Below are 20,182 nucleotides of genomic sequence, written 5' to 3'. Positions count from 1 at the left end.
GGCGGCGCCCCACTGCGAGCGGAACTATTTGTAAGCTGTGGCGTAAGTGTGTAGATAAGTCTTATTAATTACGTTGTATTTTTAAACGCTTTTTATCGAGAAACGCTTGCAATTGACATATAAGTTACCAATAAAATTGGATGTTAAAGTATGACTCTCCTTCTACTCCTCTGTGTCAATTATATTGTTCCTATTTCCTTCATGGTAGTGCAGTACTCGTATTTTGACGCCATTTAGAGTTACAACATTTGTATTTTTTTACTACGTAGTTTTTAATAATTATTGAATCTTTAACTTTCAAAACTAGATTTAACCAACATAATAAAGATTTAGGTATATTGTTTCATATTAAGTTATAAAAATAAATCTCCAAGCATGTCCCACTTCTGATTTTCTTTTCATGTTCTGCCTCGCCTTATTAACTCAAGTATGTCTCATTTCTGATTTTAATTAAGATAATTACTTTGCATATTTTAGAATTTTTAACGGTTATTCCCGCCAATAGCACATAGTGGGGCCACGCACAATAACAAGGTTTTGAATAATAAAGCGGGCGGCATGATCCGCGGCCGCGTTTCAATCGGTTCAATGGTCGGATCATCTTGTCAAAAGCGCGCAATTTCATTTGCGTTTCACCTCGATATAAAATAGAAAACAAGCTATATGCGCATCTGAGTAAGGAACTCCGTTATAACTTTTATGTACACCGTAGAGCAGGGTTTCCCAAACTGTGGGTCGAACATTGAGTGGGCCCTGCTTGTAGATAATCCTTTATTTTAGGTATATTGGTAATGGTTAAATTTCCTATAAGTGGGTCCCCAGTTTGGGAACTTGTATTAGATGAGTCGTAGCCCAGACAACTTTGGGAACCACTGCCGTAGAGTATAACGCGCACAGTGACAACAGAACTTTAATTTTTACAGGTACATACTTACTGGTAGCAACAGAGAGGTAAAGCTAAATTAAAATATGTTCGAACAAAGAACAGAATGCTCGCGTTTTTCGCTAACGCCTCCAACAAAGTGGTTAAGCCAGCATCGCGGGGGAATCTTATTAACAAACTTACTAAATCCAGTGAGTAGGGTGTCTACAACTTTACTTTCGTATACAGGGTAGCAATAATACAATACATTTGCTGGCTGTAATAATCTGTAAGACCTTCATTGATTCTGAACAAAAATGGATAGTCTAACTAAATACTGTAATACCTACCCCTGGCTATCACCGACAATACTTACATCGGTTCAAGATAGTCGAGACCGATAAGTGCAATTGCGACACAAATGCTGTTCAGGATATACTTCACCTACTCAAAGAATGTCCACGTTTTGCCCGGCAAAGAGTACAGCACATGGCTATATGCCAATACCTTAAAGTTAACCCCTTTGAAATATCGGACCTGTTAAAGAGGGAAAGCGCCATCCAATCATTCATCCAATTATGTAAATTGTATATTGTAAATAATTTGTCGGCCGTTTGGTGTAGTGGTTCAGAACGGACTACTATACCGAGAGGTCCCGGGTTCGGTTCCCGGCCGGGCAGAAATTGAAATGATGAATTTTAATTTCTGTGACGGGTCTGGGTGTTTTCTATGTATAATATGTATGTATTTACAAAAAAAAAAAAGTATATAAGTATGTTTATCCCGTCGTCTAGTACCCATAGTACAAGCTTTGCTTAGTTTGGGACTAGAGGCGCAGTGTAAAAAAATGTCCAAGGATATTTATTTATTAATTTAAAAGAATACAATAGTACGTAAGTTAAATTTTGTGCAATAAATGTAAGTGTACATAAAGTATATATGATAGGTATTTAAATTTATGTATGTATTAAAACAAAATAAAAAGAAAAAAAAAATAGAATAATATACCTAAAAGAAAAGAACTGCTGTAAAATGCTAAGTTCATTTGTAAATTTAAAACCTTGTACATAAATAAAAATAAACGTCTATAAAGTATGGAGACTACAAGTTTGCTCGTAGACATTAGCGAGAAACTACCACCACTTGCTCTAAAAAGAATACATTATTGATTTCATACTCAACAAATCGTTTTGTCTGAAACCGAACTCCGGCAATTTCAGCCGGAGATTAAAAAAAAAAAAAAAAACCCCTGGTCAGTATTCGCTCTAATATTTCTTTCCGAGTATTTGCATACACGACGAGTTCCGCTCGTTATGATAACATGGAAAGGTTTAACGGTCAATTAAAATCACAAGGGTTTGCCTATTAATTTAAAAGTTTATAGTTTGACCTATGAATTTGTAAACAGTTTCAATAACGTAGTTTAAATATTAGATTTTCTGATAAAGTACTGAAAATTTAAGGTCTTAAATGAAGTCTTCAACAAACAATCCTTTTGAAACTTTAATCATGGCTACCGCCCAGAACAATGCCACTCAATGAGTAAACAATACTCCTTGCCTCCTCCTATGCTAATCTAACCCAGTTCCGTACCTACCCCCCCGAATTAGGGGTCACATAGTTCGACAGACTTTAAATTGAATGCCTTGGTAATCGATACAAATGTATAAAGAGACCAACGATGTTACTTTGGGGCACATAACTTCAAAGTTTTCTTCTAACTTTCGTGCATGATATACGAGTAATAATTACATAAATAAATAGAATAGATGAATATTATTATTTACCGAGATTCTTGAATTGAACTTTTGTGTTTGATATCCAATTGGTTTCATCATTCGGTGTTGACTCATATTCTTGAAAATGTGTCAAATGCAAGTCAAGTTTGTTTTAAATAAATTGTTCAAAAATGCAAAATTTACTGTAAATAATTTGTGAATAAAATAAGTAGGTAAGTTACTTTTTACCGTTAATATTCTAACCGTCACTTATCTTCCACGCCTTTCCCTAAAGTGAACTTATGCATGGGCGAGTGATCTCGCCTTCACTGTAATAACCAAGTTAGCATACTTGCATCACAATGGACTTTAATGACTCTACAATAGTATATGCAGATGCATCACAAAGGCTATCTAGTACAGATACCAAAGATAATAATCATGATCTTTCAAATATTGTTTGAGGAAAAGTTGAAAAAATCACACTTTTTGCATAAAGACTTATGTAGCTGCACTCAGAACAACTCGTACGTTTTTTATTTGTCCATTTACGCTTCGTTTCGGGAAGCTTCCTCTCGAGGGCTTAAGGCTTGGTATTTCTGCTAAAGTAGGTATTTNAAATTCTAAAAAAAATAGAGGTGATGCATGCTAATTAACTCTTTCAACGATTTTTGGTTTGATCAAAGTATCTCTTATAGTTTTTGAGATAGGTTGATTAAATTGACATAATAAGTTTATTATATTTGCTGCTACGGAACCCTTTGTGCGCGAGCCCGACTCGCACTTGGCCGGTTTTTAGAAAACGAATAGAGGTAACTTTGGGAATATATTCTATCGATTCAACTTCATCAAATCGTGTTTCCATCCGTTAATAGCCCTAAAAAATATCCTCAACTATGCCCAATAAAAATCTTAGCCTTTAATTTTACTGTTTAGTACCTCAAAAATGAAAAATGAAAACCTCATTTTCGCCATTATCTCTGCTACCCGGCCTTAATGAATCGCGTCTCCGAGCAGTAGGCAAATATTCGGCGAATATAACGACAGAATTGTTCGGCGCTCGGGTGTAGGCATTGTGACTTCTTCGACGCAAGGAGACCATTACATTTTGTTTCAATAAATTATTTGAAATGTTGACGACGAATCACAAATCAAAATGAATTGTCAACAAACTGAACCGTGACGCTATGTTCTTTTAGAGTATCGTAATAATTCAAGTCTACTAATATGGATTTATATTTTTACAAAAACACACAGACCAAAAACTTCAATACCTGATACATATAATTAAGGCAGCACTTAGATTAAGTTAAATACGTTGTAAATATTGATTGTCTTCCAGTGTATGTCTTGTTGGTTGTCCTATTAAATAAATAAATAAAAATAAAATAATTATTATCACTACAAATCTAAAACTGTTCTGGCTCGGCTCTATAATATTTTTAGAAGCATATGTAATTACTTGTAGATATTGGTAAACATGTTTTGGTAGGTGTACATCGACAAATTGTTTATAAGCTGGATAAGCACCTATGTATGTATACCCCTGGACCAACGCACGCTAAAGCCATCTCGAGCGACGGAGGTCGTCGAGTTTGCTCTGCCCACGCTGCAAATTGGATGCGGGGGCAAACAACTCCAGGCGTTTATTTTGGACGGCACTGAGGCAGCCACGTCATTTGATGACTGCAAAGATTGCTCCTTTGAACGTGTCCGAAAGGTCCCAGTTCGGTTTTATTATTAACTCGTAGATGACGTGCGCCAGCTCTATTTCGATATCACCAAAGTTTGGTTTTATCAGTATTTTGGAAAAATGGAGAAAATAAAATGAGATCAATAAAAAAGCATGTCCTATTGTAATAAATAACGTACGATAGGCCAGTAGAATTAAACACAAAAATTGATTAAATCGGAAATAATTCCTACAAAAGATTTTTTTGCTTTAATGGCTTCATTGGTTGCCCATTAAGACTCTCCTAAGTTTTCGACTTCGACGGAGTTGTGCTTAAGTGGTGGGGGCCCCCGAAAGGGGCGTTTTTTCGGTTTTCCGGTTATACCGCGTAAAGGACTTACCCTATCGAAAAGTGGTCTTTATAACGGTTAAAGGGCACTTAATCCTGCATTGAATAAGACCAAATTCATATGTTTTGGACAAACCGTTCTCGCGCTAAAGTTCGGCAAAGTAGAAAATATACGTATAATTAATGACCCTCTCCACGTCCAATGGCTTGTTACCCACATGCTTCCAAGCCTTGTAAAGGGTCGCCTTAACCAGTGTAACCCTAACAAGGCTCACGAGTTTGATTCGCTTATCCTTGTTCGTCCCAGCCGTTCCTTAACTGCGGTTGCTGCACCTCTTCCTGGCACTCTCCTGAACGACTCTGTGTTACCTAATGTGGCTGCCCCTCTTCCTTGTACCCTCCTGTACGATTTCATTGCTTAGCCATATGCCTGGTCCAAGGTTCGACGCCACAAAATCAACTTCGTACGAGTGAAAATAGTTTAAATACTATTTCCCGTGCTTGCAACATTTTTCTTTACTGCTTCGCCTCTATTAGTCGTAGAGTGATTGTATATATCCTATAGCCTTCCTCAATGTATGAGCTATTCAACACAAAAATAATGATTTCAATCAAACTAGTAATTCTTAAGATTAGCGCGTTCAAACAAACAAACAAAAAACTCTTCAGCGTTTTAATATGAACTTGTTGTTGTTGATTTTTGGCGTCGAACCTTAGACCAGGCATACGGCTAGGCAACGTAGTCATGCAGGAGGATACAAGGAAGAGGGGCAGCCACAGTAGGTAACACAGAGTCGTTCAGGTGAGTGCCAGGAAGAGGTGCAGCAACCGCAGTTAAGGAACGGCTGGGACGAACAAGGATAGGCGCATCAAGCTCGTAAGCCTTGATAGGGTTACACTGGTTGAGGTGGCCCTTTTCAAGACTTGGAAGCCTGTGGGTAACAAACCATTGGACATGGAGAGGGTCATTAATTATACGTATATTTTCTACTTTGCCGAACTTTAGCGCGAGAACGGTTTGTCCAAAACATATGAATTTGGTCTTATTCAATGCAGGATTAAGTGCCCTTCAACCGTCATGAAGACCACTTTTTGATAGGGTAAGTCCTTTACGCGGTATAACCGGAAAACCGAAAAAATGCCCCTTTCGGGGGCCCCCACCACTTAAGCACAACTCCGTCGAAGTCGAAAACTTAGGAGAGTCTTAATGGGCAACCAATGAAGCCATTTAAACAATAAAATCTTTTGTAGGAATTATTTCCGATTTAAAAGCTAATTCTACTGGACTACGAGTGGTAAATGTCAACAGTTTTACTCAATGTTTTCTTTTTTATTTATGACAACCAACAAGACATACACTATAAGACAATCAATATTTACATAGTATTTAAACTTAATCTAAGTGCTGCCTTAATTATAGGTTGCCACGGCATGCAATAGTGGACTTATAACATTTACACTTTCTACCAAATACCAATCAACGTTTTCAAGCCTCAATGGCCAATAAATGCATACGCCTTTGAAATCTACGTTAGGTCAATAGATAATCCGCTAAAGACATAATCAGTTCATAACTCAAGTCCTTTCCAAATAAGAGCCACCATGAACAAGGTTAAACCTAATAGCCGCAAGTCCACCGCGCTATATTTCAGGGCTGAAATATGAAGCACGCACGCCGCATACCCGCCACGGCGACTCACACGGCGCCCAACACTTATTACACGCAGGTACCTTCCGAGAGACGGCTGCTGACTGCTGCTCCGGTCTGGAGCGTGGTACAAGTCATCGGATTCAGCGGTGGACACATGGAGGTTACGCGTGAGGCGCGAAAAGGCGTTGGACAAAATCTGACCTAGCTGGAATCTGGTCTACTCGGAATCTAACTTACTTGGAATCTGACCTTCATTGCCAAACCCAAGATGGTAAAGGTCTGTAACTTTAGACAAATAGTAGGTATTTGACTCTCAGTTCCTGAGAAATATTGGAATTTATTTTATTTTCTCTATGTTTCCTTGAACTAAATGCTCGCAATCCTACAAGTACGAATACTTTATCCCATAATAACATCAAAACAAATAACCTTTTATCGCTTTGTACCCGAGCTAAGATCCACTAAGGAAGGATTCTAACAGAACACATAATTAAGCAGACTTTGAATCTTGGATAACACAATAAACACGAAAGTAATAGTGTTGCTATTGTCCATGGCTTGTACCAGCAGCCAGTAGGCACTCCTCCACTAGGAGCACTCGCCAGTCGCCGTCCACAATTAAATTGTTCCCGAATTTCCCTTGAGGCGGCCGAGAGGAACGGAGGACCGAGATCACTTATCTCCTACTTCAACGTTGTTTCAGCTCTAAGTGGGTCTGTTCCCTAAGTCGTTCGCATTCTTACGACTGATTTTTTCTACCTGATACGTAAAAGTATACCTATTAAAGAGTGAATATTTGTACTTTCTGTGCTTTGAACAATTCTAAGCGTTATATCTTAAATGTGGATAGATAGATAGTCCATACTTCGCTGTATTAAAATATTCAAGATATTTCTTGCTGCCAGTCTAGCCGTAAACGGTTTCATTAACATTATTATAATGCATCGTGCTCGCCGTCGAGATGCGTCCAAATAAAATTACCCACGGAGGCGATGCTCGCAAACATTATGTACCTACTGCCTGAACATAATCTTACCTATGGCCGGTAAGACCATTAAGTACACTTAATTTTAAAACTTAACTGGAATACCTAGAAAGGAAAGTCATTAAGAACGTCTCATAACTTATTTGATTTAGATTTATATCAAGTGTTTCTAGTTAGTATTTGACTATTGTGTCTTACTTTCAACCTTTCTACGTCTTTGAGAGAAATCAACATGACTAAAATTTTATTATTTATTTTAAAATCCGACTAGCTCTAGGCAGCTATTGAATTTATCTAGAGTTAAGAACCCACAAATTGAGAAATATTATAAAATTCAATTAATAAGAGATTATGGCAAAACCCTCCACTATAGTGGAGGAGGCTCATAGTCCAGCAGTGGACTGTAAAGGGCTGTTGATGATGATGATGATGATAAAATTCAATACAAGTGTGCCCTAATAATTCCATAACACATTAATGGAATCTAAAACACCGTACGACGATGCACGGCGCATCCGGAATCCGGTTAAAATGCGCATACGAACCGGGTCGCAATTAACATTCTTCCGACCCGGCGGTATGCGCAGGAACACGGTATGCGTGTCACCGGCGCACTGCGAACTGTTGGTCGGAATGACAAATTGCATGCTAAATATTTTGCGAGACACAACAAAACTATGCTTCGCCGACATTAAGATAGATTACAGCTTCTGAATAATTATACCTTGCAAAAGTTGAAAAAGAACAATATAATGCATGGTTTTGAATTGTTGTTTTGAAAAGTTTAATAAACCTTCATCGCTCGATAATAAATGTGGAACGAAATCTCTCGAATTTTTGCCTCATTCATAGACCCATCAAGAAGAGTCTGTATAAATATAAATAATCAAAGATATGTACGTAAATAAATCAGATCATAAAATACACGCCAAACACTTCATTATCTCGTCCATATGTTTCTCACATATCATACATAATAAAGATATCAACTTACAATAATATTGTATATACCGCTACTGTTTGTAAGCTGTATGCTGTATGAATATAAATCATAACTGAATATCTGGATATCCCTTGTACCTGTATAATTGGATCGTGCAGGTTACTAAACTGAGAGGATTTGTATTTAACCGACTGAAGGATTGATTTAGGTCGCTGATATAGCGATATTATTATTGTATTGGCAAATAAGGAAAGATGAAAATGGTCACATCAAATAAACATTGAGACGTTGGGTGCTATTTCACCTTTACAATATTTTTATTAGTAGTAGTAATATTTTCTACTTCAACTCTTAATTTCAAATCAAATGTAATATTAACAACTTATTTACCGATTTAATGATGTTTGCTCTACGCTGTAAAATTATGGGTGTGTGGAGTTATGTGCCTACATAATGAAGTCTTGTGCAGAGCTTCGCCTGCGGCAGATGATTGTATCACGTACACATTATTATATAGGCTGGGCGGTGGGCGACAAATAAAGGCTCATTTTAATTTTAATTTAAATAATAACAATTAAAACTTTTTAGGATAAAACACAAAGTGCTTGAACCGTATTTGATTGTCATTGCCGTGACACGAGACCGCTCGACCGCTCTCATAATGCCTCACAAAAAGATAATATTGCACCACGTCAAAGTCTATAGGTACAAGCGCATGAAACCCACTGTGAATTAATATACAGGGTGTTTGGCGCATCGTGTGCCAAAATGATTTGGCGGATAGAATGGGTCATTTCCTATACTTTCAACCCCCATAACACGTTCCATGCCAGGCGGCTACTTTTATATTATTTTTTTAGTAATTTCACCAAAATACCCAAATCGCATCATTTAATTTCAATTAAAAAAAGAACTACTAGGCGTAGCCTCAAAGTAAATATTTTGTGAAGTTTTTACCTGCTTTGAACTTATTGTAAAGTAAAAAAGGTTCAAAATTCAAAATTTGAATATCAGTCCGAGTTGAGTCAATGCACTAATTTAAGGAATTTGTGAAGTTGTTGTTATTATTTAAACAAGATTAGTATACCGTTTGAATGGGGATAGACTAGAGAAGTTTTGATAAAATCCGAAGATCGCTATCTCTTTTAATTTTTTTATTATAGCCATGTAAACTTAATTGTTCAGTCCATTTCTAACTTTTCGGAAAACTTCAAAGCTGAATTTAAAAAAAAACTAGATGATATTTGCTAGTAAATTTAGATTTGATGCAACTCTACATCAATGCACGTCAAAACAAAATATTTACTTTGAGGCTACACCTAGTAGTTTTTTTTAAATCGAAATTAAATGATGCGATTTGGGTATTTTGGTGAAATTACTAAAAAAAATCATATAAAAGTAGCCGCCTGGCATGGAACGTGTTATGGGGGCTGAAAATATAGGAAATGACCCATTTTATCCGCCAAATAATTTTGGCACACGATGCGCCAAACACCCTGTATAAATGCATAATTATAAGATCTCCAGATGTCAACAAAACAATTATCTGAGAATTAATTTATGGATGCTATTAGTTCTAGCGAGTTCTCGTTAATTTAAATCAACATACTAACGTTCGCCTGAAAACTAGAGTCCTTTCATCTACAGATTAATTAAAGTGTGATAATCATCGCCGGCTCCCGGGCTACACGCGTTAGCCGGTATTACGTGTGTCAGCGGCGATCGATGCGCTGCCCGCCCGTGCGTGCTTCGTGTATAAATTAAATTTCCGCACGTAACTAGCTGCCGATAACTTTCCGCTTTGTAAAACAATCATTTCTGAAATTATTATGAAAGGAAAATAACACTCAAACTTTACTTTGCTACAAACATAAGTGGGCTCGCCTGAACTTCAAAAAGCACTATCTTAGTACAGACAGTTACCTACTATTGATTTCAACTGTCAGGTATGCTGAATATAAAATATTTCTATTTTATTCTATTAGCGACATTATAAATAAACCAAAACACCTTAAAACCTATACCGTTATAAGTTTTAAGGATTCCTGATTAGCGGTTAGGACAACCTTGATACTGTTGTCAGCGTTTCCGTGTTGCCAAATATTTGCAATCGGGAAGCAATAGTGTATTTATTGAACATAATGCGGATCGCGAAGCCGAAACATTAATTTAGCAGCGCCGGTATATTTACATATCGGATAATGAGAACTGGGCCAGAGCCGCTGGCGACGTGGACGGGAGTTGAGGATTCATGGATGCAGAATATCTATAAAAAATATACCAAGTAACTAGGTACTTTTGACTACGACTTCTTCAAAATACGTAGGCGTCTCTTCGATGTTAAGTTGAATCTTAAACATGATCTTATGAAGTTTTTCAAGTATTAACAATTAAGGCTTAGTTGCACCATCATACTTTAACCGTAACTATAACAATAACTGGTGTTTTTTGTATGGAGTTCGACAAGTTGATTAAGATGGTAAAACCCAGCCTAAGTTAATCTCAGCAAGTTCTATGAAGTTATTCTTTAAATTTTTCAATTAATTGATTATACGTATCGCGTCTTCTTAGCCCTTTCAAATTTTTTGTCATTTTGTCTCAAAGCCATATTATAAGGAAAATAATAGTGATCCCTCAATTCGTGTACCGCCGAGCCATCGTCCCAGTACAGTTTCGGTTAAATAATCATAGCGAATAAAATCATTTCGCGGTCCAGTGCGCTCCCGCGGCCATCGCCCGCCGCCTATTCGGTACTATTCGGCGTTTACACGTAATCGATTGCGAAGAGATTGGCCAATCATTCGGATCAGATTCGAAACCATGTTTTTGTATACGAGAGCTCTATAAAGCTTTGAATAAATGTAAAAAACTCATTCAGTTTTCCGAGTTTGTTTTGGAACTAAAATCGACTCTGTATGAAACGATATTGCATCCACAAAAAAATATGATGTAACATGCATTTCAAATAAATACCAATAAATAGTTCGTATGACGGGTTCATCCAGTATCAAAGTAGCTCAGGTGGAAGAGCAATCGCCCGCCAAAAAGTGAAAGGTCGTGGGTTGGATTCCCGCCTTAGGCAGTTTGATTTTTTAAAATTGTTTATTTAAAATTTGGTTCATATTTATTGTCTGTCAAAATAGGCGAAGTCAGAGCAAAGGCTTGTATCTACATCTATCACAGCGACGCAGGAAGCCCTCCCTAATTAGTGGGGTCGTTATCTCCAGCGCCCGCATCGCGCACAAACGAATCATATTTTTGCAGAACGCACATCAAAGGGCCGATTATAGTGATAGTCACAGTGAACATGTGTGTTTACTCTCGTCCAGGAGGGTCCTTACTATGACTTGAAACTAGAAACCAAGTGTTTTTTTAAATTAACCATAATTTTACTCACCACTCCATGAAAGAGATAGTTAACTCTTATTACACGCTATTACGAATGTTCCTCAAAATGTACTGAAAATAATCAGCTGCATCACAGTAGAAACATTTCATTTTTTATTACAAAACTTTCACCACTCAAATAATGATTTAAGAGATGGACAAAATATTATTGCCTGAACGTCCGCAACACTCGCGAGTATAGCACCTGGAACTTTCAAATTAAAGTCCGGCAACTTTGTACTTGTGTGGCACTGCTCATAAATACTGCGATGGATTTTGTTGCCAACTTACTAAGTTGCTCGAGTAACTTGTAAAGTGATTTATTTGATTATATTGGGTGAGAAACTTAATTTAAGTTCCGTGTGAGTTCCCACGTACGATGACTATTTAGATTCCGAAGTGAAGAGTGCTTATGTTGAGGTTAATCGGGTAATTAGCAATTTAGGTTAAGATACAGGAGATTCTAAACTAAAAAAAGAGTTTTATTTTATGGCCTGCTTTGGCAAGTTTGCCGGGTCAATGGGGTATCAGAGGCTGCTGTTACATTTTAACGACAGTCATATCGCTTGATAAATAATGAATTTTCGAAAAGACGATGAAGAAGTTCAGGTCTTTTCAAGAGCAGAAGATAAACCTGTTCCGAGGAGTTGAATGCATCGAAATCTGAGGACTCTTTTATGATCGCCGCCGAAAGGCATCATTTTTCATAAAGTTGCGCGGCGTCAATTTATCAGCACTATCTCGGCTGCACTACATACGGCATCAATGTAGTACATTATGTGCGCTCATCGCTGGCATCGATCGCCGCCCGATTATTAATACACGTGCTTGTGCGCGTTGTAAGGGCGCCATCAGTTTGGTGTAATAGAAACCGAGAAACTGGAGAGCTAGCAAGTAATGAAGTAGTACATCTGGTTAAACTGGCGGCTTAGAGGCACAACTACAAAATTGCTTGCTTCGTGTAATATAACAAGCATAAATGTTGATTAATTATATTATTATAAATAACTAAATAAGGTAACGATTGTCTGTTTTATAAAAAACTCGGAAAAATATCAATTTGATTTGAAAATATTGTAGTGTATTTAATAAAAGTAAGGCTGTAAGTAATATCAACTGGAATAAATTTGAATGAGTCAATTGGACAAAAAAAGATAAAAATCTTTTTGTTTTCTCCTGATCTCATGGGCACTTCACATGCAGTTTGGGGCCGTGTAAAATGCCTGACATACTTTATACAAGAACAAAGTAAATATCCGGACATGCGATGTTAAAATTGAGCCCGCCTGGATACCCGGGTATCCGGGTGAGTCAACAAACGCTTGTTATCATAGCTTTAATAAACTAGCCTATTCCATCGGCCCTCGTTAGCAATTGGCATCAGGTATCAATAGCGACGCGAGTGCTTAAATTTGGATGAACCAACTAAAATAATTGCCACACGAGTACAGACTACTCCAATAATAATTCGGGAAACTACTATTTGTTGTTATCTGTCAGAACCCAAAAATGAGGCGCTAGTGAGCCTTCTTAGCACCTACTTCTACATATAAAATATGTTAATATAGTAACATATATTCAATCCAATTTAATTAAGCTCCGGATGTTTGATTCCGCACATGATTACAATTATTGTCATAATCAAGGACGCGAATATACAACATAATCAGAATTATGATTAATGTTATTAGTTAATATTACTAATAGAGTTCTGAACAACGTAATCAATCTTCACTGCCAGATGAAAAGCGAGTTCAAATTGTCAGATAATATGATACAGTATGTTAGCAATATAGTGGTGAACTTGAAAGATCAAATGTGGAATTACTAATAGCGCCATGCCAGACGCTTTTTAAGGGTCAAATATTTTTTTTATATTTCATTTTTGTGTAACAAAGGCCTTTTACATTTAAACAGAATCAGCCAATTCCTATAATTGATGGCGAAAAATTTATCAGTGACTTTACGATAAAAATGCTGAATACCAAATTCACAGCAGCAGCGTAATAACAAAGCCAGTTCGAGCCTGCCTTTGACAGGCGGCGCGTGAAATCGCTGCGTAATGCCGAAGCACGGCACATGCGTTAATAATATACATTATAGTTTATTATTGTTCAATAATAAGCTTGAAAACCAAGCTATTTAAGAAAAAACGAGTATTGTTGAAAATGGAGCAATCTTTGTAAAAATAAATTACAAAGTTTAAACAAGATTTACTATAACTAAGTAACAAAAAACTGAGTTTTCTGAAAAATAGATTTACAGATATTTTATCACTTCGTTGTTTGAAAAGCTTTCCCTATTATCTGGTTACCANGACTGTACTACCTATAACTACTACCATCACTACTGAAATGTTTAAAAGTTTATGCATACATTACATACATACAATACATTCGAAGTAAATTCAAGGCTTCAACTAGAATAAGCAACGCCATCAAATCTAGGAAATATCAGCTGATACAATTTAAATATTAAATTCATGCGGTTTGAATCGGAATAAGATCAGCAGATAAAAGCCAGAACACCAACTTTTAAAATAGAGTTTCAGTCGAGTTCAAATCCATTATGGTGCGTGCTCCTTTATGAACGGAGTGAGAAAATTCAAAGTTCATTTAGTGGGAGTGGTCAAACATTGACCACCTCAATATGAATAAGTAAGGCTTGGGTGACCTAGCTGCTACTACTGCAGGGGTGGGATCGTTTTAATACGCGGTATGATGATTGCACTGTATTAGTTCGCTACGAACGGAGCGGCTGGAGGTAATTATTGGAAAACAGACAGCGGATTACTCTTAATTAGTTGCATGGGCGAGGCCGATTATAATGCAATTATTGGACAGCGCGTTATTGCTTTAAACTATTTATTGGCTGTAATCAGTTTTTGAATTGCATAGTAACGATAATGGAAGAGAACATCATATGAGTAATTTTTCACGTTAAAATTGGTCCGGTTGTGATGTCCAAAAATGACTGAAATAATTTATTTGGTGGACGGATAGATGTGATTTTACCAATCTACACTATATATAATAATATTATAAAGAGGAAAACTTTGTTTGTTTGTTTGGTTGTAATGAATAGGCTCAAAAACTACTGGACCGTTTTTAAAAATTCTTTCACCATTCGAAAGCTACATTATCCACGAGTAACATATGCTAAATTTTATTTTGGAAAAAAATAGGGTTCAGGGGTCCACGCGCGCGAAGCCGTGGGCGGAATGCTAGTGATATTATATATTTTTACTATGCTACGTAAATTATTTAGGATAAAGCTTTTTTCGATTCGAAATAGCGATGCCATTATCTTATAAATGTTTTCTACTTAAAATGATAAGATATTTAATTTTCCTACCTTGTTATAAACTGCGGAATAATTCGTTGATGACTCCATTTTTCTCAGTCTGAAACAAAGAATAATAAGGTCACTTACTTATAAATACATTTTACATTAATAGATTTACCTAGCAATTTCAAAAACTAACTAACAAAGTAATCAAAGTTGCTGTCGTGGATAACATGGGTGAGTTAGGAAAACGGATTGGGTCGCTCAACATAATTTAGTTCAATAAAAGAAAAACTACAGAACGTGAAAAAATAACGTGACAAGTATTAAACAAGCAACGCTGAAAAACTTTCAAAACCTCTCGTTCCAACGATCTGTTCCGGACTGAAAAATAATTAAGAGTCAATGAGTCTTCACCCAAGCTTCTAGTAAACCAGTTAACACTCAATAAAGTGGGTTTAGTTGAGAGTTGGCCGTCTTCAAGATAATCAAATGCTTTATAGATTGTCTCGAAGTTTATTAATTTAGCGCCGCACGTTTTAAACTTAGGAAGTTGTGAAGTAGCCCGCGCTATTTCTAAGATAGTTGATCATCGATCTAAAGTTCACTATCGCAACACGGGCTGGAATAAATAAAAGATACTATAAAAGTAGATTATACCAACGATTTCACTCGCCTAACTTGTTTAAAAAGTTATATGTAGAAAGGTTCTATATTAATTAGAAATTTAGATAAAATATACCTACTTTGTCTCTACGAACTATGTGCCCCGCCCACTGCCACTTGATTTTAGCAGTTCTCCTGCGGATCTCCTCATTTCTGATTCGATCTTGCAGGGAAACTCCGAGCATAGCCCGCTCCATCGCCCTTTGGGTGACCTTGAGCCTTCTTATGAGGCCCATAGTAAGCGACCACGGGCTGGAAGACGAAGCGTGGGCAGGCCTCCTACTAGGTGGACCGACGATCTGGTAAAGGACGCGGGAAGAGCCTGGATGCGGGCAGCGCAGGACCGTTCATTGTGGAAAACCTTGGGGGAGGCCTTTGTTCAGCAGTGGACGTCATTTGGCTGAAACGACGACGATACCTACTTGGTTGTTGGCAGAATTCCTTCATATTTTTTATGGAAAATAGTAAAAGATTCTAAATTAATATAACTAAGTATTACGGAATAATAAGGTCTACTTATTATAATTAAGTATTTTAGGCCAGAGACTACTTTAAATTGTAGGTTTCACATTAGCAGAGAAAGCAGGTATAAACCTGTATTATATTTTTGCATGCAAACGTTTCAAATAAACGGCTATTGTTATTATACCCGAATATTGAAATTGAAATATCAAATCGAAGCTGCAAGTGTAGGTACAGCGGTCTCTAAACAGCCGTCGGAACGTCTCGGCGAACGTGTTCGTTTGCTGTTTAGTATTACGAGCCCGCCCTCTGGAGGTGGGGTATGGTCTAAGCTAGCAATTTATTGCTTTAAAAAAAGTGAAAAAATCCTTAAAGTTCTTAAAACTATCATCCAAATTACATATCTTCAAACTAAGAGATTGCACATACCTAGGTGATAAGGATACTATAAATTATAAATAACTACACCATAATCTTACCACATACTCACTCGTACATCTTTTATCGCCTTGAGTCACCACGATGGCAACCGGCATGGGACTTGTTTTGTTTCCTTACTACCTTTTTGATATCAAAGTTTGTTTAAATTAATAAATTATTAATTTTATTTGACGTTTCAGTTTATTTATAATTGTCATTTTGATTTAACTAAAATTTATGTTCTTCTAAAGTTAAATTAAACTAGCTAAACCTAATAGCGACGGGGAACTGTAAAATACAGTTTCGCATCAAGTCAAGCGTAAAAACTAAACAACACTTCGCTGGAGCCTATCGCCAGGACCACGCTGCCTCTCAGCGGTCAAGAACAAAGCATCTAAAGGCTACAGATATTCGCAACAAGCTGCATCAAGTCAAACGCAGAAGCTAAAGCAGCTCGCTGTCCCTCGTGCGCAGGACCACGCCGGCTCTCAACGGTCGAGAACAAGGCATCGTTCCGTTTATGGGCGGCAGTTAGCACTCCGATGGTCCGGCTGTCCCCGCCGTGTGCCATCGGTCCCCATCGTCCTTATAATCGTTTTAGATTAACCTTCGAATTACTTTTACGGGCTTTGTTTGCAGCCGGCTGGTCTGGGGAGCAATCAACTCAATTAAATGTTTGCTATAACCAAAATAATGGTGAAAATTTAAAGAGATTGCAATTAATAAGGTATAGACGAATTAAACGTTATGATTTTGGGATTTAAAGCTGTTAACTCGATTTTGAGTCTTTTAAAGCTCAACCGTAGAAATCATCACTAATTATTTCATCTAGCAAAATTAATGGCCACTATGATAAATTAAGTGAACTATAATGCCATCAGTTAGCATAACGCGTAATTGCTTGCATTAGCCCTGGCTCAGAGATAGGACAGAACAGCCAGTGCAATAGATTATCTGAAGACAGTAGTGAAATCCGTTCTAAACAATGATACATTTTATGAAGTAGCTCGGTAGAGTTGAATCTAATAATACATTGGGATTCCAAGCACTGCCAAGGAAGCTGTAAACGTACCTACACAAAAAGTTTATAGTATAAAAGGCGAGCCTAATGCAACTATGACATTATCCTCCACGCAGCCAGCCTATTGGCTAAACAGAAATTAGAGTAGGTATGCGGTGCACGAAAGTTTGTTGATCAAGACATTCAAGACAGAATCAAATGGCGGCGCATGGTTGGAAAAGCCGCCCCGCGTAGCGGGTTAAGGTGAGGCAGAAGAAGAAGGTGCGTAAAAGTTTGTTAAAATGTGCATTTCTCAGTGTAACAACAACTCAGTGAAGACCAAGAACGCATGTGTTGTACCTGCTTAATTTTTTGTGCTACATTCGGACGCTCAGTATGGACTAGCATACCCATCCCAATTTGGTAGGGAAATATGTAGGGCGGATAGCACGAAACTAGGTCGCATCGAATAAATTGAAGGTGGTTGCAACATGTAAATTCGGCATTGCCTTGTCAATTGTTGGCTCTTTGCTTCGGCTCAATAATATAATCAATCATGGGCTATGCATTTAGATGCATCTACCTACACCTATCGATTGCAAAGTTATATTATTAACAGATTTTCAAGCTGGAATCATCTTTGGATGGGGACTTTGGATGGGGGTGAAAATAATAAACCATATGACCACGATGTGCAACTCTATGCTAAGGGTAGCGGTGCGTGTTATTTACGGATATGTTAACCTAGATGAAACCATTAACTAATAATAATAAATAACATGATAACTCATGAGTCGTACCTACTCATGTCAGAAGTAGGATTAAGTTCATGATTGAGAAGTTGCATCAGCTCTGTATAATATACAAAGCAGTTTGCACGCACCACCCCGAGTCAACAAGTACACCTAATGTACCGCACTTTGCACTCAATCTCTCAAAGCACTAGACTGCCAAACAACTTCCTAACTCAGAGGTGACTTCGTGAGTTCTGAGCTCTTGTTTGATCTAAGACAAAATCTTTTGTCGAATCAAGAAACATGTTTGTTCCGTTACTCATTGTCTTTTATCCGTGTGTAGTGCCTAAGATTAGATACAAAAAACTTCAAAATGACAATAGAATTACTCCTATAGAAGTATTAACATAGCAAATCAGACATGGTTTCAGCAGCATTACATGTATACGATACAAGCAGCCGGTTCACACATGTCTCCGTTTTACTGTTCCGTTTTATCGTGTACGTTTTTTTTTCGTCGATGGCGTATGTAGTTGTATGAGCGACTTCACACATGACGCCCGGTTCACACATGTCTCCGTTTTACTGTTCCGTTTTATCGTGTACGTTTTTTGTATGTATTACTGTAAACAGAATACTTTGTCATGTGTGAAGTTGCTCATACAACTACATATGCCATCGACGAAAAATAAACGTACACGACAAAACGGAACAGTAAAACGGAGACATGTGTGAACCGGGCGTGACACAGTATTCTGTATACAGTAATTCATACATCGACGAAAAAAAACGTACACGATAAAACGGAGACATGTGTGAACCGGCCGTAAGGGCTCGTTCCCACGTCGATTCAGTTTTGCGGGATCCAGTAATGCAGGATTCTTGGACTGTCGTGTGAACACACACTCGTAATTATGTGTGTTTGAAGTTCGAATCCCAAAATAGAACGTAACGGTTTTTTTGCGGGACACTGCAAACAGGATGTTTATATTAAAACATGTATACTTCTAAAAGGGATCCTGTCAAAAACAGTTCCAAAAAACGGAGTGTCTCCGTGGAACTAGTCCTAAAGCGGGCGCGTCACATTAGGCCCGGTAAGTGCGGCGGACAGAGCGCGGCCATGCGTGCGTGCCTTGCCCGGGGCCACCGGCCGGCTGACGGGAGCAGCGAGGCCTGCGCTTATCGAAATTACCGGCTCGTTTGGACAGGTACACGATAGCTGAAATTCTCCGTACACTTGAAATTTGTGGCACAGAGTTCTTAAAAGTTGAAATTCATGGCGCTTACGAACTTACGAGTATGCTATGGCTGTGCGAGTGGGTTCGTTCGTTCGTTCGTTTCAGTCGAAAGACGTCCACTGCTGGACAAAGGCCTCCCCCAAGGATTTCCACAAAGACCGGTCCTGCGCCGCTTGCATCCAGGTACTTCCCGCGACCTTCACCAGATCGTCGGTCCACCTAGTGGGAGGCCTGCCCANCATATTTGCAACTCCGAAACATCGCACCATGGCATTCCGTGGATCCTTCAGGTATGCGGCCTCGCGGTGCTGGAACGACCTGCCACCGCCGTTGCGCGCCCTGCAATTTAAAAACACTTTTAGACTCACACTAAAAAGAATCATGTTAATTCTGCAGAAGGCGGATAGTGAACGTGTTTCACTTACCTTGAGTGCATGCGCGTCGCGTGTATTGGCAGCAGCTGGCCTGTCTGCGTCGTCCCGGCACCAGTGAGGACCGCACTCGCGTTGGGTGGGTGTCTCTGTGGCCGATTAGATGGGCCGCCATCACCCCGGTCGCGCGCTGGAAGTATTTTCAAACCAATTTCTTTCTCCGTTCGGTTTATTTGTACGAGAACTTATTGGCATAGTTATATTAAACGGTAAATATCTGATGAACTTCACATACCATTAATTCCTGCGCGAACGGTCGTTGAGCGTCACTGGCGGCCTCATCTTGATAAAGTTAGTGCGCAATCCAAATATAATATTATAATCTTTGACCCGGTCGTGTATAGTTCCCAGCCACGCATAGATTATTGTTGCTCTCGAT

General features: G+C 38.1%; 1 protein-coding gene across 1 annotated transcript in view; it reads left to right on the top strand.

The window, feature by feature from the left end:
- Nucleotides 1-4,324, top strand: part of LOC114352517 (zinc carboxypeptidase A 1-like) — a 33,428-nt gene extending 29,104 nt beyond the window's left edge. The window contains exon 6 of the mRNA XM_028304142.1: nucleotides 4,073-4,324. Coding sequence (XP_028159943.1) covers nucleotides 4,073-4,324 — 252 coding nt within the window. The remainder of the gene's footprint in view (nucleotides 1-4,072) is intronic.
- The last annotated feature ends 15,858 nt before the right edge of the window (nucleotides 4,325-20,182 follow it).

The sequence above is a fragment of the Ostrinia furnacalis genome, unplaced genomic scaffold (genome assembly GCF_004193835.3).
Source record: "Ostrinia furnacalis isolate ACB-3 unplaced genomic scaffold, ASM419383v2 OfSCF1396, whole genome shotgun sequence".
In the NCBI taxonomy this organism is placed as follows: Eukaryota; Metazoa; Arthropoda; class Insecta; order Lepidoptera; family Crambidae; genus Ostrinia; species Ostrinia furnacalis.
This window is presented reverse-complemented; position numbering and strand designations above follow the sequence as displayed.